General features: G+C 47.0%; 1 protein-coding gene across 1 annotated transcript; it reads right to left on the reverse strand.

Annotated features, from left to right (window-relative positions):
- Positions 1–7610: 7610 nt before the first annotated feature.
- SPINK2 (serine peptidase inhibitor Kazal type 2) lies at positions 7611–12482 on the reverse strand. The gene is made up of 4 exons (XM_040065355.2): positions 12422–12482; positions 12058–12095; positions 11428–11534; positions 7611–7812 (listed from the first exon to the last, which is right to left on the reverse strand). Exons 1-4 carry the CDS (start codon positions 12471–12473, stop codon positions 7767–7769), a joined length of 243 nt encoding a protein of 80 aa, XP_039921289.1. The 5' UTR covers positions 12474–12482; the 3' UTR covers positions 7611–7766.
- Between the last annotated feature and the right edge of the window lie 12794 nt (positions 12483–25276).

A 25276-nucleotide genomic window follows, 5' to 3' on the forward strand; every position in this document is an offset into this window, starting at 1 on the left:
CTCTGCCTTTACTTTGTCCGTGGGATAGAGTTGTGTGGATGGAAACTGCAGCGTTTTATTATTCCTCCCGTTGTTCCAGTACTTCTCGGAGAACAGTGTCATCTCATTGGTATTTCCATGTGCAATCTCTGCCTGGGGTACGGTCTTCCTCCCTACTCTCTCTCTTGCTAACCAGATTGTTTTGAAGTGACTAAACCGGGAGTTGATACGTGCAGTTCCTTGCCGGGAGGATTTTCAGCAGCGCTGCCGTAGCTTGTAGGCAGAACGTGCTGCAGCACGCAGAGACAGCTGGCAGAGCATCATCCCACGTGGGAGCTGCTGCCATGCCCGGCCCAGGAACACGCAGGCTCCAGCGCTGGTGAGAGGCAGGGAGGCAGGACAGAGCAGACCTGCAGATCTGCTCCCGGGGGTGCCAGGGGTATGTGCAGGGGAGCGAGCGCCCTTCCACAGACTCGGATGGCTGTGCATTTTCTAGGGAGCAAGTCAGGGAGATGAGAGGCTGGAAAATGTCTGCTGAAATCTGTTCTGTTGTGAATCTCTAGGATGAAGCTGCCTGGTTTCGGAGGTCCTGACTCAAATACTTCAGTGAGCAAATACTTCAAGTCAAATACTTCAAGGTCAATTAAGGGATTTCCTCCCTCCCCAGAGCAGTGATGAGCTCTGCCCAAACACCAGCACAGCCCTCTCAGTTGCAGCAGGAATGCTATCCTGAAGACCTACTTCAAGGGTCTCAGCAGGGTGAGCACGGGTGCTGACCATGCCATGACTCTCCTCAGCCTTCACCACGAGGGACAAGGACCATGTTTTCCCCTGTGCTGTCCCACGCCAGGGAGCCCACAGCTGCCTTGTGCCCACCTCACGGCAGCGTGCCATGCAGCCGGCAGCCTGTGGTATCTGTTGGACCAGTTTGGGCAGGCACCTGTGGAGAGGTGCCTCTGGTGCCACCAGCTGCTGCGGCATCGCCACAGGTGATGAGCAGGATGGGCCCTCTTTGTGTGACACACGCCACAGCCCCTGTGGCACCTGTGGTGCCCTGTGACACTGGCAGACAACTAGAATGACTTGCAGAGTGACAGTGAACAAGGAAGGAATGTAATGGAGACTCTGCTCCACCTGCTGGGTGTCAGGGAGTGGCTTCAAGGGCCCTAAGCAATTAACTTCAAAAATTTTGTTCCCTTTAGCAACCTGGTTGCTAAAGGGGGCTCCTGAGAAGCTGGCATTGACAAAGGATGCTATCTGCCCACAGTCTTCTCTACACAGCTGGCCATGGGATCAGCTGAGTGAGCACAATAGAAGCACTCCTAGATGCCTTCCTCACTGCTCTGACAGGTTCATCACCCCAGGGAGTGGGTCACTTTTAGTGGGACACTCCCTGCTCCTGGGATCTTCCCACTGCTCCAGCTCTGGGGGCTCAGGCACTCCACTGTCAGAGGGTTGGTTGTGTCTAGTGTGCCTGGCAGAGAGGCTCCAGGATGGAGGAGGGTGCCCTTGCCACCTCTCTCAGGGTATGGTGACTGGGCTGGTGGATGGGGGTGTTTTACAGGGAAGGAGTATGGGAACGGGGTGCAGTGCTGCACAGGCAAGCAGCTGGAGAGTGCTCAACCCATGGGAGAGCCCAGCAGGCTCAAACAAGCACAAACAGCCTAAGAAACCTGAGCTAACAAAGCTGTACCTGCACCACTGCTTCGGGAAGTCACACTCTTGTCACAGCACGTCTCTTAGCACCTTGTCTTGCTAGAGAGAGGTGGTTTGGGGGACGCCCAAGGCTGAGGGGCCAGTTCCCATCAGTGGTGAGGGCAGGTTCTGGAGGGTCTCTGCCAATCTCAGGCTGTTTAAAGCAGAAGGAAGGTTTCTGGCACTGGCATGGGATTGCCCTCACGTTGCTCCAAGTGCCTATGTGCCCATCTCTTGGCTGGTGCTACATACAGCCAGTCTGTCTGGCTTCTCCGGGTGGGTTTTTTCTCCCTTCTTCAAAGGCTGTTTCTTGTCCTAGGCCTAGTCCTAGCTAGTAAGATCTTCTCCAGGGAAGGCTTTACGTAGGGCCGTGTCTCCTGTTGCTTAGGTCTCTGGCCTGGCTGCAGAAAGCGCTGCTCACTGGGGTGGGCACAGTGGGGCTGAGCTCGGGGAGCCCTCTGGAGAGCTGTGTCCCCTGTGCTCCTCCTGCTGTCCAGCACAGCACTGTCTGCATGGCAAGGGAACGCTGGCACAGGCTGTCTGGGGTTTCCAGAGCCTGCTTCCCCTGAAATACACTTCACTTAGCAGATATTCTTTCAGCAAGACGCCAATTATAACTTCTGCTGCCCATTCACCTGTCCTGCACATAGAAATAGGTTTGCTGACTGGTGTGCCTGACCATGGCAAATATGAGCCATGGGGAAAATACACAAGGGGCCAGCTCTGCTCTCTGTGCCCAGCCTGCAGTTTGCATTGGAAATGTTGGTGACCTGGGAGTAGGGACACACAGGAGACACCTGGTGTGTAACTGCTCACAGCCTGCTGGTGTTCTCTCTGCCAGGTGTTCTTCAGTCCTGTCATTTCTGAAGACCTGGAGGCTTTCTTGAGTCTCTGAAAGTGTTTTTATCTGTTCTGAATCAAGTACTCTTATATCACTCCCTAATGGCAGATTGTTGACCCTAAACACTCATTTCGTGACGTTTTCACCCGAGGAAACCGAAGGCAAGAGATGGGAAGTTAGGCAGAAGGCTCAGAGGCATTTTTCTGGTGTGCACCTACACAAAGCCCTCCAGATAACTGAGGTGCTTTCTCATAAGTAGTCAGACCTGTCGGGGTGGTTCTGGTGGTTCTGATAACACCCGACTTTGGGCAGCACAGGTGCTGCTTGCAAATGCACCAGCCTGTTGCTATTGCAAACTGCAGAATAAGTGAGGGGGAAATGGCCTCTCCAGATCTCTAGTCCAACCTCCTGCTCCAAGCAGGGCCCTCTAGATCAGGTGGCTTAGGGTTGTGAGCAGCAGAATTGTGAACATCTTGAAGAATGTTGTTCCTAAAACCTCTACATGTTCTTGTTCTTGTATTCCTCATGGGAAATAAAGTTTTGCTGGTATTTAACAAAATTTTTGCAGGTATACAAGTTCCTTATTCTAGCCCATTATAATTTATATGTGGTTTTTTGCCTTACTGGTGCATGGCAGAGTCCAAAGGCAATGTTTCTCAGGGGACGATAAATGTTTATTTCCCTCCTCATGAGCCCAAACAGTTTTCTTTTCAGAGTTAAAAACCTCCTTTTCCTCTTCTGATGACTTTTGAAAAAGATATTCTTCTTTCTCTGTGTAAGAGTGGAAGAAGTCCCCAAAATATGCATGTTTTTCCTCTTTTTGGACTCAGTCACATAGGAACAGGCGGTACTAGGAGTTTACAGACCCTTATGCCCAGGGTTTGGGAAATCATTACTTTGGCTGATCCGTGGAGATGACTTGCTTATTGCCTTGTCCTCTTTGGTCCTGACATGAATACTATCTAGCTCTCAATAGACAGTCAAGTTTTAAACTTGGTTACGGTTGCAGATCCCTAAATTCTCCTGGAGAAACTGGCTGGTCATGGATGGGTGGGTGCACTGTTTGCCATGTAAAAAGCTGTCTGGGTGGCAGCACCCAGAGAGCGTTGGTGAGTGGAATAACATCCAGCTGGTGGATGGTCACTGGTGGGGTTCCCCAGTGTTGGGGGCAGCCCTATTTAATCTCTTTATCAATGATCTGGCCAAGGGGGTTGAGTGCACTCTCTGGGCAGAGGGCGAGTTGACAGTCAGTGAAAGCACCGGGGACACGATTTGCATTTTGTTTGGTTGTCAGGATTTACATTTAGTAACACAGCTTAGTGGGACTTGGCAGTGTTAGGTTTGGTGATCTTATAGGTCTTTTCCAACCTACATGATTCTTTGATTCTTGGCAGATAAACTTAATCATTGATGTGACCTTCCATTCACAACCTCACATTTCACTACAGCTTTGTGCAACCAGCTGTACTTATGTCTCCTACCATAGGGAAGGCAGAAACATTGTGGGGCAAGAAAACCTATGGAAATGCAAAGCTGATTTTTAGAAATTCAGAGGGAAGCAAGCTACTTGGAGTTTCCCAAAGCTTACCTTCTTAGCTTGGGATGTAAGAGATGCATGCAGATAGCTACAGTACAACAGCCCCAGAGCCTCCTACAGAAGCCACTCCTCTTTGACAGATGCTCTCCAAATGAAGAGAGGGGGTTCACTTCAAGTGTCCATTTACAGGCATCTGCAAATTGCTGGATATCCAAAATATTTGAAGGGGACTGGCAGATAAGAAAGGACTTCCAGAAAGCCCAGGTCCTTCCAGCCCCTTCCAGCAGTTTGGGGCTTGCTGCAGTATCCCACAGAATCTAAAGTGACACCAGATATTACTTGTCTTTAACTAAGACAAGTTAAAGACCTCACTCCCAGCCCTAGAGTGCTTCACAGTAGGATTTTTCACTGGGGGAGCAGGAACAGACTGGCTTATGTAGGAACAGCTTTTGGTCAACTCTAAACACTTTTGCACCTAATGTCAGGAAGAAATATTCAGAACTGCTTAAAAGGTAAAATTAAACACATCTACCAGATTCTTGCATAATTTCTCACCAGATGACTGAAGATGCACTTAAAAGGGTTAATTTTTCCTCAATGTAAAGATGAGGTACTTTTACAGAGAAAAGCTTTTTTCTGATGCTAGCTAGCTAAGAGTTCCCTGTCCAGAAACCTACGCTGCCATCTATAGATGCCTCGAGTTTAGAAAATGAAGCTGTTGCTACGTGACCAGCTTGAAAATCACAAAGCTAAGAAAGAAGCCAGTGCAATCCTACACATGGCATGAACGCCGCAGCTTCATCTGTGAGTCATCTGCCCAAAGAATAACGTTTCTACCAAATTGTGTACCACGGAGTCTCCTCCAAAAAAGCATACTTGGATTCAACGAGCAGGAATAAACAAATTAACTTTGCCAAGTAAATGAGATTTGACCGTGAATCAATGACACTGATAAAAATGCAGTTGAAAACAAACAGCTTCTAACAGAATGTTTATGCACTGAAACGATAATGATGAATAAAAAGCCTTTCCTGCACCTCCTGCTGAGAACGCAAAATGAGCTTTAAAAGAGAACAAATGCTGCCGCCTAGAGCGTAAGTCGGAAATCCACAAATCCGATCGCACTGGTTGTCTCCCACAGGATTCCGACTTGGCTTTCCCTTCTGCTCCTGCCCACGGTCCTGTGTCACCCAGGAAATACTTTTTTTCCCTTCTAGATACCAGTGTTACTAACCAGTTACTCCTCTGGTGGAGAAAGCCTGCGTACCCTTCAAAGGGTGCCTGGAGCAAGGGGCTGACACTTCTGAACTACCTACAGCTAAGCTGGGAGTTGGAGCTCAGCTGTCCCAGAAATCACACGCACTGTGCCTGCTGAGCAACGGTGCGTGGAGTTCAGGGAACTTTAAAAAATATATTTCCTTGGAAAATTTAAAAAAAACAATTAAAATTCCACAGGAGAGAGAGTCAGGAATTTAATCAGTTAAAATAAAGCTCTTCTTGTAACACAACCAGGGGGAAAAAAAGCCATTCATCTCCACATTTCATTAGCAAGAGCCAGTAAGACATCTTCTGACCTTCCTTTGATCTATATGGATGGCTGCACATTCTCCTCCCAGTGAGATCAGGACTGTGCTGATCCTGTGAAGCTAGAAAATATCATAAAATCCTAATCAATCAAAATATCGCTCAACCGCCTGAGCTCAGACAGAAGAAAGATCCTTTCTTGATTCACAACCATGCCATTCAGCTAGCATAACTCTTTGCTGGCCTCACACGTGTGTAATAAGCTAATGGGAATGTTTGCCATAAGGCTGTTGATGTCTAAAGATGACAGTAACATTCTTCTGTGACACTGTATTATGAACTATGCTGTTAATCTGTTATTCTTATGTTAATAAGTTATGTGGTGAACTGTGTCAAGGGATGTTTAGGTTGGTTGTTAGGAAAAGGTTCTTCACACAGAGGGCTGTTGGGCACTGAAACAGGCTCCCCAGGTAGCACCAAAACTGAGTTCAAGAACTGTTTGGATAACGCTCTCAACATGGTCCTAAATGTAATATACAGTTTAAACTCTAAAAAATAAATCCATCATATGGAAATTCACCAATTCACCTTTTTTTTTTTTTAGCTATAAAGCTTCATAAATACTGGGTTGGTTTTTTTGGGAGGGGGGATTGGAAGGAGTTTTGGCTTCCAGCCCTCGAGTTGTGCCACACATGACATTTGTCCATCAGAGATCAGTCTTTGCTCAAAGAAAATGAAAGCAGGCATGTGCTGGAAGGTAAAAATAGTTCTGACCCTTTAAAGGAACTGTAAGGCAAAAACATTTTTTTCAAACCTGAAGTCAGTGACCTGAGAATGTTCCTCAGGCATGAAACGTGCTGTACATCTCTGCCTGTGCTGCTGCTGCCCAGCAAAGCCTGACAAAGCCATTGTCTGGGGCCAGGGAGAGAGCACGTGCTGCTGAGATCAAAAGCAGAAACCACCTGTGTATTACCAAGCACTAGGACAACCCAAACACAGTTAATTTCAATCAACGTGCAGTTGGAACATAAAGGAACAAAGCTAAGATATGCGCCCATATCCATGACAAGTACGAGGAGAGGACCAAACCCCAGTTCTTGCACACCCTCCCTGTGGGAAGGCCCACCAGAGCCACTCTGGAGTGCACCCCTTCACAGGAGTCTTGAGCTTTTCAATTTTGCTTTGATGCTGGCCACAGGAAGCGGCTCTGGGGTGCCAGACAGGCGGTGACAGCACAGCTCCAGGGAGCAGCACCCACAGGGATGGGGAGCAGGAGGGCAGTGCATGCCCCCTGCCCATGCCTCCAGCATTCCAAAGCAGCCCTTACTTGCAGCAAGAGCAGAGGGAGCCCAGGTCACTGCCCCCCACCAGCAGGACCTGCAGGTAGGGACCCAGGGACAGAGGCTTGGTACGTGTCAGGTTGCCATCACCAGTTGGGTAGCCGCCACAGGAAACCCCTCCAGGGGCTCCCCAGGGGTTCCTGGCGCCTGTGGGCTCAAAATATCCCAGAACCAAAGAGCACTGCCTTTGACAGAGATCCCTGATCCCAGGTGGGACTGTGGGAATGGCACTTGGTACTCACACTCCCTTCCTTGGTGCACTCAGTCCCTTCTCTGGACAACTGACCTACTGGTATAGAGCCAGGACATCTCTTTCTTATGGTCTGTGGACATGGGACAGAGGGTACTGTGGATTTAATTAGCATAGTCAGTTTAATAACCAAGATGCCTTGGCAAGAAAAAACAGAGCGTTGAAGATTACAACAAGACTGGTGTCAGGAAAAGAAGATTGAATCAACTTCTGCAAGCAAGAGATGTTGCAAAATGTATGAGTTTTTTCTGTGTGATGTTTAACCTAATCATTGTAGTAAAAAAATAACTAGCCTTCCTACAGCAGTATATAGGCATTTGGAAATCTCAGTAAAAATGAATTCTGATCAGTGAATCAGCCTTCCCATTTCTCTGTCAATCTTTGATAATGATCCATCCTCAGTAAGAAAATAAATCAGGGTTCAGCTTATAACTGTACTATGGATATGTTTACAACCACCTGTTTTAATACAGCAAACATACTTTAAATATGCAAGACTGTTTATTAAGATGGGCTACAAAGAAAGTACACTTAAGGCATTGTTTCCACTTGGATTGTCTGTGACCCTCTTATTTTCTTGAAAAGTGGCCATCTGTCATATCAGCAATGTCCCTCCCGGACAATTTCTATATGCGTGTGATCTTCCCTGCAAACAGAAGAAAAATATGTTATAAGAGGAACACTACTACTTGAATTTTACAGACACATTTTATAAAGTGGTCTCTCTCGTGTCTTTCTATGTGTTCGGTTAAATGCAGTGATGCACGAATTGCATCACTCACTGAAAGCATTACCACAGAGTAACCATGATGCAAAAATTTATGAATCACAGACACAGAGTGAGTAACTTACCACAGGCTTTGTTACCTATAAAAACCTGATAAAACCATCTGCAAATCTGAGAACTTTCAAACCACATGGCAAATCACACCACGAGGACTAACATGTCCATTACAAAGCACTAATACAAGTTAAACTTTGCAGTCTCTGAGGTGCAAACCAGTTCTAATGCTTACAATATTTCCCCTGTTCGCATGGGAATTCAGTGGGAAGGGTGTGCATCCTGATGCACCTTTGCATTTGAGGCTTCACTAAATTGTGAATGTGTGGTTCGCTGAATGCTGGAATCTTCTTCAAGGAAATTTTAGCCAAGTACCCCTTAGTTTGGGAACACTGGTTTGGGTTTTTTTGCATGTATTTTGGGGTACTCCACTTACAAATCTCAATTTACCAGGCAAGGGCGGACAGAAAAAGAAAGTAATAGAATGCAAATTGTCCCAGATCATCAGTTCGTTTCCTTTTCCTTATCTTGACAGAATCAAGCTGGTTTGCTCCTCATGAAGTCCAAGAGACTTACACTTACCCAAAAGCAGGGTTTGTCTGTACTAACAGTTTTATCTGGGATCTTTTAACCAGAAGGTAGCGGAGCAGATCAGGAATATGAAAGGCAAAATCAAGGCCAGGGGATGTAAAGCACAGGTAAGGATGTAAGGAGTAGTTCTGGCTGAAGACAGCCCTTACACTAAACCCTGCAGAGATACCTCAAAGCTTACAGTTAAGGGGCTTCACTGCAGAGCCAGGATGGGAAGGGTTTGTGCTGCACCTTTGCTCCAGGTGTCTCATGTTATCATGGATCAACTGCAGCAACCTCTTCTGCAGCACTCAATTCACACAGGGCTCTCCAGGTGCCCACACAGTCCTTCATGGCTAAAAGAGCTCATGAACAGGACTGTCTTGGTGCCATCAGGAAGTACAGCTCTCTCCAACAAGTCCCTTCATGGGGTTAAATAAGGGCTAGAACAAACCTGCAAGATGACAACTGAGAATCACTCCAAGTCAATTGAGAAGTGACTGGTTTTAGTACTGGATGTGTCCCTATATCTGTTTCTGTATCACCACATTACACTATTTCAGCAACTGGTCACACAGCTTGCTAAATAGGGCAGAAAAGTCTCTTTGTTCTGTCCTCCTAATATGTGTGACAGACTGTACCTTAGATTACTCGCAGTGGAATGATCATTGCTCGTGACTACAGACAGTTTTTCAAAGCTGAAATTCCTCCAATAAAGCAAAATGTTTTATCTGTGTTGTCATGCCAAGTCAAACATTTTAGAACAACTCCAGACTGAACTGGAAGGCCCCAAATATGCCAACTACTGAACTATAAAAGAAAAACCATCAGGAGACTACCTAACCACTCTGCATGCCATCAGACCAAAATACATGTTTCTGAGCATGTAAGGAGACAGCAAAAAAGGATGGTTAAGACAAAATTCTGTCTTGTGTGTATAAGTGGATTTAATCCCATGTATCACACAAAACATGCACTTTACATCTTACGCTAAAAAGACATAAGCCCCATCACTAATTACTTAAGGAATTACTTAAGGAGTTGAAATAAGCAGCAGATTTGACCGGAGAACCCTTTGCTCTGTGTGCAATGCTGTATTCAGGAATCTGCCATGCATCCATCTGGAACTGAGGGATCATGCTAAAAAAAATTAAGCATCCTAGAAATGTAAGGCTGGATCTCAAAGCCCATCCTACCGCTCTGAAAGGGTCAAAGATGCTCTCCAGTCTGTATCTCCACAAGATGGATTTGCACTCTCTGTGGGCGATACTCAGCACTTCTCTTTGTCTTTTACTGTACTGATTTCACTCCATTTCTCCAGACGCCTGGGAATTTTTATAATATCCTGCACAAATCACCGTATCCATGCCATTTTGCAATTTTTATTATATAAAATATAATAGTGCTTTCAAATGTAAAATGTTGATCACCTCTTTTGAACCACAGCACTTGAAACTTCTGTGACTTCATCCTTTAACAGTTTTCAGCTGAGTAACTATTTGTCTGCTTACATGAATGTCAAGTGGAGACAATGTAAACTGCCTTATTAATGTAACGCACCAATACTTCTATTTCCTCCTACTCTGTTTAGCCAGATATCATGCCAAAAAACTAAATCTCATGGATTTGATCGGATTATTTCTGACAAATCTGTATCTGCTTTGCTTACATTCCTCTTTACCTCTAGCTATGTACAAAGCTAATGACTTAATAACTTATTCCAGCATCACTCAAGGCAGGAAAGATGGGGAGGCTCCTAATACATAACACACCAGAACCTCTTTTCTTCCCTTTTAACAGGTTCTACTGTGTGTGAATTTTGATTACTTTTTTTTTTCCTTTTTTTTACTAACTGTTGGTTTACCAATTCCCTTTGCAATGTGTCGCTTGCTTGGGTTGTTTGTGCTGTGCTCTGGTGAAAGTGTTACCAAATTCTGCAGATCTGCATGACATGCTTCAGCACTTTCTTTACATTACTTTGAGTGTTCTTTGGTATCTTTATCACTTTCCTTATTTTGGCCTATGTTCCTTTTATCTTGATCATTTGAATTTTGTAGATTGTCTGGTCAGAATTAATCTTTCCTCTGCCCCAAAGTCAGAAACACATTTCAGCCTTCCCTTTCTTGAGGTCTATCTGTTCACAAGTTCCTCTCACTGCTACTCTGCTACTCTCACTTACACCTTCTGCTGGAAACAAAAGATTGTTTATTTCATTAATATAAATTGCCTTTTACCATCAAAATCCTATTCACAACAGTTCCTCCCAGTTTGTACTGAGACACTGCTCTACAAAGGTTTCCAGTCAATTGTAGTGGGGAGCAATAATGCTCATTAGACATCGATTCTCTATGTTTTCAATTTGTTTTGAAAAATATTAAATTATTAAATAATAAAATACCCTCTCTCAAATATTAGACAGTCTTTTTCTTGATTTTTAGACAACCTGAAGGCAAAATAGTATTTTCTCCTAACATTTGGCATTCTTACTCCTCATTATGGAAGTAAGTACAGGAGATTGGATCTTGAACACAAGTATTTTATAGGTAAAGCTGTATTTTGGTGGGATCTTTCATGTTTTCTAATGGAAAGTGTGGAAGGGTCTGGCATTATGTTTATTGGTAGTATGGCATTGTATGAACATGACACGCAACCTCCTCTAAGATGCTCCTTTTCAGGAATCACTAACACAAATATTCAGTACATCCAGCTGACCAAATCCAATCAAATCCATTTATGGGTATCGCAATAAAATCTGTTGCAAGGGATTCACAGCTGAGAGGACACTGCTGAAAGTGCAGTGAAACAGTGCAAATGATCCAAAGCCAGTAAATTATCTATCAGCTATCTGGAATGTCAGAGTGAATGCTCTGCTTGCCTACAGGGAAGGGGAGGGCAGAATGAAGTGACTACCTGTTAGCAAGGCAGAGCACACACTCGTTTCCGTAGGTCTCTCCATCAGTGCCACAAACCGGATGGTAGTCCCTCGGACACATATACTTGTACTGGGCGCAGTTAGGCTGGGGAAAACAGGTACAAAAGAAGTCAAAGTTACACCGTTTGAAACAGGTTTCTGCTCAGCTTCTGAAGAATCCTGGCACGCAGAGGAAAAAAAGGTGTTCAACAGGATCTGGCACAGCATTTCAAAGTGCCGCATTGTCAATTTCATGCTCTTATGGGAATCTGTCACTTGAGGTTTGGCTCCCACTGCCTGAGTGTCAGGACGTAGCCGTGGTGTCAGGACACACGTGTGTCCCACAGCGCAGCCATTCCGACCTCTGAGCATCAGCGGGACCGTCCGACGGCGCGTCCGCAGGCAGGGCCGTGCAGCCGGAGGTGCTGAGAGACGGGCATCGCCAGGGCTGGTGTGCCGCGGAGGCAGCAGCCTCCCGGGCGCCCCGGCCGCGGGGACAGACCCCTGCTCGCTGCCGGGGCCCGGAGCCAGGGCAGGCAGACCCCCAGCGTGGGGCCCGCGGCTCTGGGGAAGGGGCGGGGGGCAGCGGGAGGCCTGGCCGGAGGCAGGGGGGGCGGCGGGGCACTCACCGGGTAGCTGGCCATGGCGCCGGGACACCAGAGGAGCCCTGTGGAGAGCGAGCAGCGTTAACGGCGCCTGGTCCCGCACGGATCCCCCGGCCCGCGGGACCAGCCCTGGCTGTTACCCACAGGACAGCCCCCGGCCGGTCTGGCCGCCCCCGGGACACCCTGACAGCCGCCGCCGCACCCCGGCATCCCCCGACACGGGCGCTGTCCCGCTCCCGGCCCCGACCAGCTGCGGCCCGGCCCCTCCCGTGCCGGCTCCCCGCCCCGCCTCCGGACAGCTGCTGCCCACCCCCGGCTCGGATTGCGGAGCCGGCCGGGGCACGGTAGCGGCGCGTTTCCCCTCCCCGGCAGCCAGTGCCCGCGGTACCGGCGAGGAGCACGGGCAGCAGCAGCAGCAGGAGCGCCGGCGGCCGCGCCATGTCGCCAAGTGAGCGGCGGCACCGGGGCGGCTCGGCAGAAACGGCCCCGGGAGCCAACGGCGGGCACGGGGCGGGGCGCGGGGCGGCGCGGGCACCGGGGCCGGATGGCATCTCAGCCGCCCCGGGGCTTCCCCGCCTGACCTCAGCGCGATGGGGCCGCGCTCTGATAGCGGGGTGTCTGGGGCGGTGCGCGGAGGTTGGAAGTAGGCACGCAGTGCCGCTAAGAGTGGTCAGCTTTGCAGAGCCCAGAGGTTGGCTTTGCACGGGGTCGGGCTCTGCAAATGCTTTTATGCAGTTTCCTAAACTCTAGGGTTTGAACTTCTTGTAAAATGACCTGTGTGTGAGCTGGGGTTAGACCTGTCAAGTGTTTTGATATGCCCCACAAAGCTGTATACACAGGCATCACACACCTTTCTTGTCCGTGTGTCAGCCTCTGAGTCCTTTCAAGTATGTTTTTTTTTTTTTCTTTCTGATAGCATGCCCTGTCTACATGGCATCACAGGGAGGTTATTTTATTATCTCCTTATATATGTTCTTATTCTTCCAGGTAACCTCTGCAAATTGACTGCAATTTCAGATTTTCATCCAGTGTACACCTTTGTGATTACTGCCCAGCACAAGGCATGCTTCATGCAAAGGCCTCTGGCTTGGCTTTAAGCAAGATGCCTAATTAGAATGTTTTGTGGCTGGTGAAGCTTGGAGAGGGTTATTTCTCTCTGCTTGATCTCCTGCTGTAGCTTTCCCAACTTTCTGCCCCAGCTTTGCCTATTAAGCCATTTGGGTGTCTTTCTGTTACCTTGCTATTGGTGGGATGGTTGCTGGATTTGCCATCCTAGGGGGAAGGATCGTAAGGTGCTTAAGTACTGGAGAGTTGTGCTGGGGTGGTTTCTTGAAGGTGTGATTTTTCAAAGGAAAAGGTGCCAGCTGAAAGTGAAGAGAGCAAAACCAAGGGTAGAAGTTACTCTTAGGTTGTGCATCTTGTACGGTCCTGTGAACAGTTAATTGCAACGCTCTTGCTCAGGAAAAAAGCTTGGACAACGTGAACCAAGTAAGAGCTCAGTGTTCCACCTGTTGCTAGCCCAGACCAGGTTTCTCCTGAACAACTCCTTCACAACAAGCACTAAATGTGTGTGTACTGTCATCACATCACCTAAGAGAATAGCTGCTCCCTAAAAAAGGTTCTCTACACTGATGTATTTTCCAACATATTTAATGTTAATTCCATGATCATCAATGTGTTGCACTTGATCCCAAATAAATGGCACAAATGGAACCATTTGGTTAGACATCACTTCAGTTTTCTTTCTGTGACAGTAATATGAACTCACTTACAGCCATGTGTTCTATCCTGGAGAAAACAGGGAAAATAAAATAAAGGTGCTCTATTGACTCTCAGTGTGGCAATCCTATTGGAAACCGGTGCCAGTCTCCTCAGTTCTGAAAGCATTTTGTTTTACTTACCTATGTTTTTCTACTGAGAGTATTTAATTTTGCCTTATTTAAGTAAAATTTTAGAGACAAGTCTTTAGAGAAGGGCAAATTGTAGAAACAAGATTTTAAACAGAAGATAACTTACAAAACTTTTCTTCTGGCAAGATTGAGTGTCTATTATAAGATACTAATTTTCTTTCATAAGTTATTAAGAACTGGAGTCAAGGAAGAGTATAATTATGCAGAGAGCTTCTTAATAGCTTTTGTATTCTGTTAACACATTTCTGATATGAATGCTGAGTCACTGGAAAGGAAAATTGCAGAATTATTTGCATATCTCCTAGAAGTTATCTTCTTGTTAAAATCAGGTAGCTGATTAACAAACATGGAGGATAACAATGAGCCTAGCATATAGGCTGCAGGGAACAATGCATAATTAGAACTTACATCCCTATAGAGAAGGTCTGTTTCTGCCTTTTGGTTAGTGGAATAACCCTCTGTGCTTGGAAGCTAGAATTTATTTGAACTTCAGTCAGGCACTTGTGGTGCTCCACAGCCTTGCTGCTGCCCCAGTGAGTGCTAGCCAGGTGTCTCTGAGATGTACCTGCTGCAAAGATCGGCACTGATCATGACCACCTCCAGGTGAGGTTTTGTGAGTGTAGTAGAGGGGGAAAATCACCTCCCTTGACCTGCTGGCCATTTCTCTTTTGACGCAGCCCAGGATATGGTTGGCTTTCTGGGCTGTAAGTGCACACTGACAAGACATGTCCAACTCTTCAACAATCAGCTCCCCGAGTCCTCCTCCACAGGTCTGCACTTTATATCCATTCATCCTTACCTGATGTTCATTTTTAAGCAACTGAGTCTATTTGTGAAAATCAGAGCTTTCCCCATACTCTTGGTATTTCTTGGAAAGAAAATGTGTTGAAGACTCATGGCCTTTGACATCTTCATCTTTGGGGATTTTCAGGACTCAACTAGACAAGATTAAAATTTTGTTGCCAGTAGTCCTTGTTCCAAAGCGGGGTGTGGGGGGGAGGAGTAGAGACCCAAAGGTCCCTTTCAGCTGCCCTTCACAGGGTTTAGTTGGCAGGGCAGGTTGGAAATTATCTATGAGACAGCATATACCAGCATAAAATTAGTTCAAAATCTCAAAAAAAAAAAAAAAAAAAAAAAAAAAAAATGCAGCTATCTATCACCTCACCTGCTTAAAACAGATAGAGGAAGAAGTCCAGGAACCAGGAGGATTGGGAGGGACTAAGGAACTGGATTGCCTGCTACCTTTAGGATTCAGCAGTGTGGCATGAAATATCTTCTTTGCCACAGGTCGTGGTGGTTGCTAAAGGTTTAGGCTTGGAAGAAAAAAATAGTGTTGCAAGGTAAGAAGCCATAGGTGGCCTTAAGAGCATGAGAATTCCCACTTGAACAGGTTCCTGCAGGCTGCTGCAGGCAGGAAGGTGACACACGGGAAGTCTGGGTGTGCATTTGCTCCAGTTTTCTCTTGGCATCGTTGATGGCCTCTTGGAGAGCAGAGGCTGCTGAGAGGGATGCTGTGGTCACACATAACCTGCAGGTAATGTCCTCTTGCAGCCCCCAGTCACTTGGGGGAGGGTGTTAATCGACTGCAGCAGCAGGACAGCACAGCTGATGGTCTAGAAGGGCACGAGTGCTTGGGCACAATGCTGGAGCACACCCCAGCTGCACTTGTGCCACGGACATGTGAGTCTCCTGCCATAAGTACAGGAGCTTGTCCTTCCACCTGAGTAATTGCAGGGGTAAAACCAAGCAACATAGAACAAGACAATCAAAAATGCTTCTGAGCTGCTTCTTGGCACGCCAGTCTGGGGTGGCACTGCTGAAAGCCTCTTTCCTAAGGCACTGGGGGGCTCCTGCCTCCTATGAGACTGGAATGCTCAAGAACTGGTTTGGCACTTGCTTACTGGCTGATTCTGCCACTTTGAGCCTGCACAGCAGCAGGGCAGAGATGGACAGATGGGGAAAGCTGATTTTTCTAACATTTTAGTCTCCCTGACAAAGATTCCTGCAGGGAAGAAGTCAGCAGCACTGAGCAGACAGATAGGCTTTTGGTGTAATTCTGGGTTTGTTTTGTGTAGGGAATTTTGTGTAGGCTCCAGTTGACAAGCTGCCTCCCTGACCAGGTCCTGAGTGCTGAGCTGTGGCATCACCTCAAATTTTGGTAGACTCCTCCAGGCTGTTTCTATAGAGGCTGGGTTCAAAGGTTCGTAGAAAGATGTGGAGGAAGCTCCTCATTTCATACACACCCTCACCATCCTGTCAAGTGGCATTCCCACCTCCACACCACTAAGAGATTGCTCTGGGGGTCCTATCTGTCACACACAGCCCATGAATCATTCCCTTCAGTTGTTCTCCTACGTCTGCAGTCCCACGTAGTCCCAAAGACAGGATCCAGGCCTCAGGGATTCAATTATTTACACTCCACTCAGTCTTTCCATCCTCGATCCCTCTGTGTCTATTTATTTTGCCCCAGCATGCGCTGTTCTTGCTGTATCAGTCACAGATGGGCAATTTATCCTCTCCTGTTTCCCACATGAATCCCATCTATCACCTGCCCGTCTTTGAAATTAATTTACTGGCTGGCCAGCTGCCCACTTTGTGTCCATGCCTGCTTCCCATCCATGTGTCAGACGGGGGGTGCTCGCTGGAGGGGGTGGCTGCAGGTGCTGCAGTGCCCTGGGGAGCGTTGCTGACCTGTGGGCTGAGCTTTGGGACGGGACTGCTGCATGGGCTGTGGGACACTGGGGGAAGGGCTGCCGGGAGGTACCCACACATTCCTGCATCTGCTCGTGCTGTCAGTCACCCTCACAGCACAAAGCAGCAGCCTTCTTCCTCCCTGGCAGAGATGTGTGCTGTGTAATGCTGCTGTGCTCAGGCTTGAGCAAGGGCTTTGGTAGTCCCTGGAGCCTCCAGAAAGCTCCTGAAGGGTGTCCCAATGGGCACAAATCAATATAGTTTTCTTTTTTCTCTCTCCTCCAGAAGTTCTTTCCTGCTGTTGTTTTCAGGTCGATTAAGCACATCTGTCTAGTTGATCTGCTGTGGACAGGTTTACAGGTGCTGGCTTTGACTTCTGCTGTCTGTGTGCCAGTTCCAGTGACTCATGGCAGAGCTGGGCCACCATCCTGCTGAAGGGGACACACACTCTGCCCGAGTGATTTGCCTGGGATCGTGACCCCTTTGGAGGGAGGTGGTTGGTCCCAGTGGCATTTCTTACGTTAAAAGTTTTCTCAAAGAGCAGAAACTTTCAAGACAGGCTCTAAAATCTTCTAACTGCTTAAGCTGTTAAAGGAGACAAGGCTAAGGGAACATACTCAGGAGGGTGCTCACCTTTTTCTGGGTGCTAAGGCTAAATCCAAATCTCACAGATTGTGTGCAGCTGTAGAGGAACAGCCCGGCTGGAGGGTCAGCAGAAACTTTTTTTCAGCTGTGAAAGAGTAGAGGGTGTCCCTGGGAGCAAAGCTGCTACTGCATCAGTACAGTGCTTGAAAGGGAATTGATCCAGCAATACTTCTCTTACTTCCATATGAGGAGACACTTGGAAAAGGCAAAGGCATCTCCTTTAATGCCCACCTATTTATCACGGAGTGGTTTCAGCCAGGCCAGTTCCTATGCAGATCTGCTTTCAGAGACAGCCTCACGCCCTCTTCACCCTCCAGAAAAAAGCTCTGTGAATGGTGTGATCACTTAAGAAATGTGGTCCTCATGTCTGTTCCAGCAGAGATTCTGTCCAGCTTCTAGTGCCCTTGGGCTGGGTTTGTAGGATGAAGACATTTTACCTGACCCAGGCAGGGGGTAAGGGATAGGCAGTAGCTTTGAACAGGGCAGAGGGAGGGCATTAGGAAGGGAGGAGGGGAAGTATGTTCCACATCTCCATTTTCCCAGTGCCCTGTTTATGCAGTGCTGTGCCCTGAGCATGTTTGACCCTATAAAGAGAGGAATTCTTATCTTGAAGAACTCACTCAATGTACTATATGGTCTCCAGGAGTGAGGATGAACTGCGGATAAGGATTTCACAGCTGGCTGGTTTATCTCAGTCAGGCTGTGATGCTTGTCCACCTGATGGATTGCCTGGTAAAATGGAGGATAAAAAGACCTTTATTCACCAGGGAAAAAGATGATGGCTCGGAAATGGAGACGAGTTTGCTGCAAAGATGGCAGGCACCATCCCCGTGAAGGCTCAGTGCTGCTGAAGGCTGTCCCTTCTCTGTGAAGGCCAGTGACAGAGGCACCACTTTGCCATGTCTGCTTGTATCTCACTGTCTGAACCACTGCCAGCCACCACTCTGAGCTCTGTATTTTCATTAGAAACCTGCCATCGGTCAAAAGAGGAGAACAGCAAAAAGGAGGAGGGGATGACAAAGCCTGGGACTTGTTGGAGGCACCATTTCTGTGTGGTTCTGCTGGATGGAAGACCTTCAAAAGTCAGGAATCCCCAAAACACTGCCTGGGCTTGAGGATGATGGAGGCAGGTAAATCTCAGCTTTGCTTCCCTGTCATCCTTCTACGGCCTGGCTTGGCCTGTACTCCTCCAACACAAAGCTGTGATTTCTCTTGCTTCTACATTTGTGTTTTGGTTCTGTTGCTGCAGAGCAGAACCACGGTTTCCTGAACTGCTCCGTAGTTCAACACGAGAGGCCAAGGCTGCCCAGCCTTTATTGGAAGTGTCACACGTTTGCATTAGTTCCGTGCTGCAAGCAATGTGAGTTTAGGAACTGCAAAAGCTTGGTAGATTTTTGTCCATCAGTGCTCTCAGGCTCTGCTGAGCCCACACTTTTCCAGTCTGTGGGGCACACTTAAACTGATTTTGCTCGATTCAAATTTTCCATTGTGAGAACGGCCAGATCTCATGTGTTTCGTAGGAATCTTTATTTCACAAGATTCAGGTGGCTTCTTCACAAGGAGTTTTAGTGACATAGAGTGGGCAGAAGGGTGCCAGAGGAACCTGACCAAAGTAGTTGATGCAGCCGAGACATGAGGATTTGGCCGTAGCTGGTTGGTGAGGCAAGGGCTGTCTGTCTGGAGGTGTGAGGAGAGTTTTCCCCTCTCCTGCTCCGGCTCCCGGCGTCTCCAGGCTTGTCCTTGTACCGTGTGGGGGCAGCCTTGCCCGCGGTAAGCGCCCTGTCCGCCCCGCTTGCGGGGCTCGTTTTGTTTGCAGCGGTTTTTTAGGGTGAAGGGCTCAATGGCCCGTTTACGCTGTCAGCTGGATAATACGGTACTGTAATGTGGTGGTCTCGTCCTCACAGCATCAGCAGCGCAGAACTGCTTCTTTTCCTGACCGTGCTGGAGACAGCTTTAATTCCGTGTGAAACTGCCCCTTCTGCCGGGCTCCAGCATTCATTGTCAGCGCTGCAGGAGCGACAGGGCCGTGCAGGAGTGAGGATGTCTGCGGCATGTGAGATCTCACCCAGCCATTCACATCCCTTCCTGGCAATCCCAGAGGGTTCCAGGAGCTGTGACCAAGCACTGGTAGCAGGTAGAAAAGGCTGTTCCTAGCTGACTCTCTTCCTCTTTCCCCTGTAATTCCCATAGGATTTTTCTGTCTGTACCGTGTCTCACTCTGAGCCCCTTTTGGGAGGGCTGGTATCTCTTCTGCTCACAAGTGTGGTTCTCGAGGGGAGGAAGGGGACAGGTGGTATTTATCTTGATTGAGCTGCAGGGTTGTGTTTGGCAGGGCTTTCCAGCAGCAATGGCTGAGCAGGTTGTGGGCATACTCAGGAGTGAGTCACCAAGTAATAATGACAGTAGGAAGCAGAGAAGAGAAATGCTTCGGGAGTTGTTCAGCTTTTCCTGCTGGGAGCTAAACACAGGGGCAAGGTTTACTTGGAGTGGCAGAAAACATCTAAACTGAAAGGTCAGCTGAGGTAATCTGGGGACGCAGCTCAGCTGTGGTCTCTGTCTCGAGTCCTCTTGTGTCCCTGTCACCAGATGATGTGGAGACTTCCTGGCAGATGCATATGATGTTTACAGGAGACCTTCCTACCTGACAGCTTCTCTAGCCACCACGAATCTCATCAGACTCATGTGGCTGTCCTAAGGGGCCTTTGCTTCAGTGTAAGCCAGCTGTTCTAGAAATGATCCAAACACCTCATATTTAAACAGCACGTACTGCTGTAATAAAGGCACCTGCATGGAGATGACAGTTTACTGAAAATGGTTTGCACCTCACTGAGCTCCAGCAGAAAGGAGATGTGAGATTTGCAACATTGGGTTTTTACCATTAATTTTGGCTTTCACTGCCGTTTCTGATCGGAGATTAATGTATGGGATAGCAATTAGTTAGAAAAAAGTTCCTGGGCTGCGTTCTGAGGAATACAAGACTACAGCTGTGTTTTCCCTCTGCAATATATGTCAGCCAGGTCACAGAATGAGGGAGCTCTGCTCCCTGCACGTTTGCTGTGGTTGTGATATGTGTACATGTCACAACCCAGTGCCCAGTACCCTTTGGCCACACTGCCATTACTGTAGGATCCGGCAAATCCCGATTTTCCTGCATTTAGAGACCCTTTTGCTTGCAGGTGCTGACCTCATGGTAATGACCATACTAGAAAAATCCACCGGTGAGTTTCCTTTTTGGTTTATGACACAGTGGGGACCCTTTGCAGCAGATCTAATTTTGCTTTGGGCTTCAAGTGGAGGGCTTGGAGCTGTGGGATGAGTTTGTTTTAGGAACCAAGTGTAGTGCAGTAAGTAATGACAGGATAACACCACTGGGGAGCTTGGGAATGAACTGCAATTGCTAATGGCAGGGCTTTCAAGTGCAAAGGACAAAGAAGCTGTGGCTTCCTACTCATGTATTTGCTCTTACTTTAGCATGGAGCTATTCCTGCTGCTGAGTGGCAACCGAGCAAGCTCCTCACCCCGTGGTGTTGGTCCAGGATGGGATGCTTCCTCTTTTAACTGAGATTCCTGTTAGTTGCTTGAGCATTACCAGGTTTATCCACCAGATTCTGGAAGCAAACCGGTGATTAATGCTGAGGTTGCCCCTGAAGGCTGTGGTTACAGCACGGGCAGGAGAGGCAGGGAGTGACCTGGCATGTGGAGCAGCCCACCTGGGTGCATCCAGCATGTGGGAAGCCTTCTTTCTGGGAGCAGGTGTATGGAGAGGTGCAGAGCTGAAGCCAAGGCTAGATTACACCATTCCTCAGCTATAATGCTCTGACCTCTTAAAAAGCCATTTTACTCTGGGTCAGACCTGCCACGTTGGTGTGGCCAGGGTTACGGACATTCTCCCACAACCCTGTGCTAGAAAAGTTTTGGGAATGGTGGTGTTAGCAGAACATGGTTTAGGAGTGCTTTTAAAAGTAGCTTTGGAAAAGGGTCATGGATATATCCTAACAACACAACTCCGACTTTTTTTTGGTTATTCCCAGTTCTGAGTCTGAGCAGGTGGTGGCCAGAGGCTGCAAAGCCATGTGGAGCAAGGTAAGAAGGGCTGGAGAGAAGGGGCTCCACATTGCATTGTACTTCCAGAAGAGTTTGGGGAAGACAGGCCTCTTGTCTGTGCCTCTCAGAGTAATCTTTGTGGTAGATTCCAGTCACTGCCATCAGGGCAGAGAGGACAGGCTGAGCTTGCAAACCCCTCGTGGGCATCCCTCAAAACCTATCGCAACCAAGAGCCAAAGAAGTTGCCTGGGAAACTGTGACAAAGCTGAATTTGCAGGGAGCTCCTGCCAGACTAACTGGAATTGCAATGTAAGTACAGGTCCCACTGCTGGCATCAGGCAGAGCTCAACAGTCCTGGGGATGCTCATCCCAAGCCACATCCGAGGCAGCTTTTCAGTTTCAGGTCTGCAGACCTTAGGGAAGTTGAAGAGAGGCAAAGTTCATATCAAAGTACTTTCTCCCCAGGATACGAGTGAGGTCAGTCAGCTGTGCCTGTTCCTTGGTTATGTTATTCTCTGAGAAAGATGAATGAGCCAAGCAAGTACATTTGCGTTTGCAGCAGTGAAGGAAAGGGATTCTGCATGGAGTGGGAAAGGAGATGGACTGGAAGACCAAGCAGCTGATAAATTGCCTAAGGGACAAAGAGAAGTAACTCAATTATTATTTTTTTTTTCACGCTTGCCATGGGCTAATTAAGGAATCTATGTAATGCTGGAAACCTTTGAATGTTTAATGGAAAAGCAGCTAATTAATTAACATTACAAATCATAACCATTAAGGAATTAGTCTTTCATGAACTTAATTAGGAATGGTGAGTGAATGGGTACATGGGAGGATGACTTTTGGAATATGAATTATGGTTGTTTCTTTTCTAATCACTTCTAGTTAATGAAGACACACAGCAATATTCCTGAGCAAACAATGCAGAAGGGAACGAGGCTGTGTAATGATCCCAGCTAGAAGTGATAATTGATTCATTTGTGGGGAAGGCTCACAAATTGGAAATGCTATTTGGCACAATCATTCTGTTGCTAGAGGGTTGTTTGGTTTGTTGTGTGGTTTTTTTTTTTTTTTTTTTTTTTTTTTTTAACCATTTGCTTATGGCAATAAATGACTAAATTGTCACTGCATAATTTTGCCTGGAAGGCAAAACTCCTGACTGGCCGAGCCTTTGTGTCCAGTTCCCAGGGCTGGTTGTGGTCACTGCCCAGGGACCTCAGGAGTTTTCTCATCACAAGGTAGTATGATGTAGATGAGAAATGCAGTTTTTGAAATAAGAAAAATGGCCACAGTGCTTTGTGAGGGCTGTACAGAAAGAGATTGGCAGGTCTGAGAGAATTGCAGCCGTCTGGATCATGAAATTTCCCTATGAGGCAATTCCCTGAGGATGTGTGCTGCTCAGTCTGGATTCAAAAACTCCAAGTGATGGTTCCTGGGCTGTTCAGATCTGCCTGGGGATTTCAGACTAATAAAAACCTGTCTCTCATTTTGTGCCTGTATTGGCGATCAGAGGATCAGCTTCCCCTTGTCCGACTGCCTTCTGCTAAAGAGAGATCCTCCCTACACCAGGGTGGTATGACTGTGTTGGGGGTGGTTCCAGTGGTGCCAGGCAGAGCCCTAAGTGAGCAAAAAAACCCTTTCAAATGAGGTTTGGAGAGTTTTCTGCCTTAGTTAATCAGCCCTGTTTCCTGTTCAGTGCTCACTTGGGGATCATTCTGCTAATAATTGTTCTTCAGCTTGGCAGACATTCAGAGTGAGGCTCATTTTGGATGGGGGAAGAGACAGATCTTACAGGGAGACCTAGAGAGCACATGCCAGTGGAGTTAAACTAATAGCAAAAGCAGGGAACTTTGGCCCTCTATTTTTATCTCTGGTATGGGCATCTGACATAAGGTTCCTTCAGGCACTAGACAACAACAAAAAAATTGAAACAGAAGCTAATAAGCACCCTCCTTTCTTAAAATGCAACTTAAACTTAGCTCTTCTGGCAGTGCTTGATAGATTTCTTTTTCATTAAAGAAGTTCCTTGTTCTCTCCTCATATATTTTTTATCATATTTAGGTTGGTTGTCATGGACAGAGAAAACAACCTATACTGGAGGCTGACACGGTCAAAGAATAAAGGATGGTTGTGAACCCCACTCTTCACTGAACATCTTTCTGATGCTGTGCACTCGGGGCTGGGTTGCACATCTGCACAGACATGTTTGCACTCTCCCCTCCTGCAGAGTAGGAAGTGTGTTTTTCAGGGGGAATTGGAAGGGCGCACAGGACATTTTCAGGGTTTTGGTGTTCCAGGCTCCCTTTGAAGGTCCCTGGTCTTTGGAATTCAGGGACATGCTGTATAGTACTTGTGCAGTGCAGTAGGAAATCTGGAAAGAGGTAGTGAAACCAAAGAAATTCTTTCCAGATATCTGGAAAGAGGTATTGGAACCTTTAGGTGATGAGTGTTGCAGTGGAAAGAGGACAACCTGGTCATGGACCTTGCTTAGCAGAATTCGCTCTGATTTAGAGCAGAAAGTCCAGCATAGACAAAAAGGGGTGGGCTCTTACATATTGGGAATTAGAGACCTTTGGTCATTTTGGTTTGTTCTGATAAGGAGCCCATGTATAAAATTCAGACTTAGTTCTGGCATTCAGAGTTGGTTCTACCACAGAGCTCACACCTTTCCTAGAGCAGCCTGTGACCATGGAGATCATGCAATAGCCCTTGGCATTACTTTGTGTGTGACGGCTGGGAACCAGCCAGTGCCAACACCACTAACAGACAAGCAGAGGTCCTGTGTGGAATGAGGAAGCACTAATTTCTTCATGTTGGGCTCACTGGCTCTACAGTGAGGGAAGGCTTTGCACTTTTGCAGGGAAGGCTGCAATGGACTTTGATTAATTCAGATAAATAATGAAATAAATGAATGAGGGTGAGTTCCATTGACATGGGCTTTAGGGTCCTGCAATTGCTTAGTGAATTTGGGCTTTAGATGTTAGGCAAATTGGATGTTCATATGACTTGAAGGGGTAGACCAGCCCCAGGTACTCTTTATGGATTTTATAAAAGGAAAGAAGTGAACAAGTATATGCTTATCAAGCAAAAGATTAGGCTAATTTACTGCAGTTTCATGAAACTAATTAAAGAAGAACAAGACAAGGATGAAAATAAGGTCACAATTAAGACTGAATCCATAAATCACTGTATTCAGCAATTTAATGCAGCAAGTAATTTAACTGAATTACGAGTTTGGCATAAGAAAGAATCACTTTTTGTGTAAATCCTGTTTAGGGGTAGGTAAAGGAGACTCAGCCCTCTTTGAAGCGAAGCATACAATTCATTTGCTCTCGTGGATTAAGCATTGACTTCGCTTGTGAGAACTTGAGAAGCTTGATCCATTGTGGGCAGAAGCCTGTAGCATCTGGGCACCAGATCTGTTCTTAGTCCTCTATCCCCTCCAGTGCAGACTGCTCTCTGCCCAAAAAACCTCCCAAAAGGAAGGAACCAACATGACTGTCCAGAGCGGTTCCATCCATGACAGCTCAATTCAACACACTGTCCTTGAACATCTCTGTGCTTATATGGTTTTATTTTGGTCCTTCTTTCCCTCTTCCAAGTCTATGCAAATACAAGAGAGCCTGCTCACACCTTCCTACAAATGCAATGGCAAAATCAATTGGAGCAGCAGTTTTAAGCAGTGGTCTTTTTTTGATCACTTATAAATACTGATAAACTGGGAGGTCCACATATTCAAGAAGAAATTGGACCTGCCAGAGTCCTTTTTTGCAAGGGAAAGGTGCAGGAATATGGAGGTATTCCTTGATGGCTTCAAGTGTTGTCACAGAAACCAAGAGATCATTTTGAGATACAATTTTTTTTTTTTTTTCTGAAAACATAGGAAGTGTTGATTGCTTCACAGTTAGAAGCAGGATTTTAAAAACTCTTGTGTATTCTATGATGAAATTAAG

Source organism: Hirundo rustica, chromosome 5 (assembly GCF_015227805.2).
Source record: "Hirundo rustica isolate bHirRus1 chromosome 5, bHirRus1.pri.v3, whole genome shotgun sequence".
Taxonomy (NCBI): Eukaryota; Metazoa; Chordata; class Aves; order Passeriformes; family Hirundinidae; genus Hirundo; species Hirundo rustica.

What these genes read in the sequence shown, in the direction of transcription:
- SPINK2 (XM_040065355.2), bottom strand. Translation starts at nt 12,473, where the DNA reads ATGGCGCGGCCGCCGGCGCTCCTGCTGCTGCTGCTGCCCGTGCTCCTC. An exon ending in GCGCCATGGCCAGCTACCCG is followed by an intron (nt 11,535 to 12,057) that starts GTGAGTGCCCCG and finishes TGTTTTCCCCAG; the next exon opens with CCTAACTGCGCCCAGTACAA. An exon ending in GTGCTCTGCCTTGCTAACAG is followed by an intron (nt 7,813 to 11,427) that starts GTAGTCACTTCA and finishes TTCTGTTTGCAG; the next exon opens with GGAAGATCACACGCATATAG.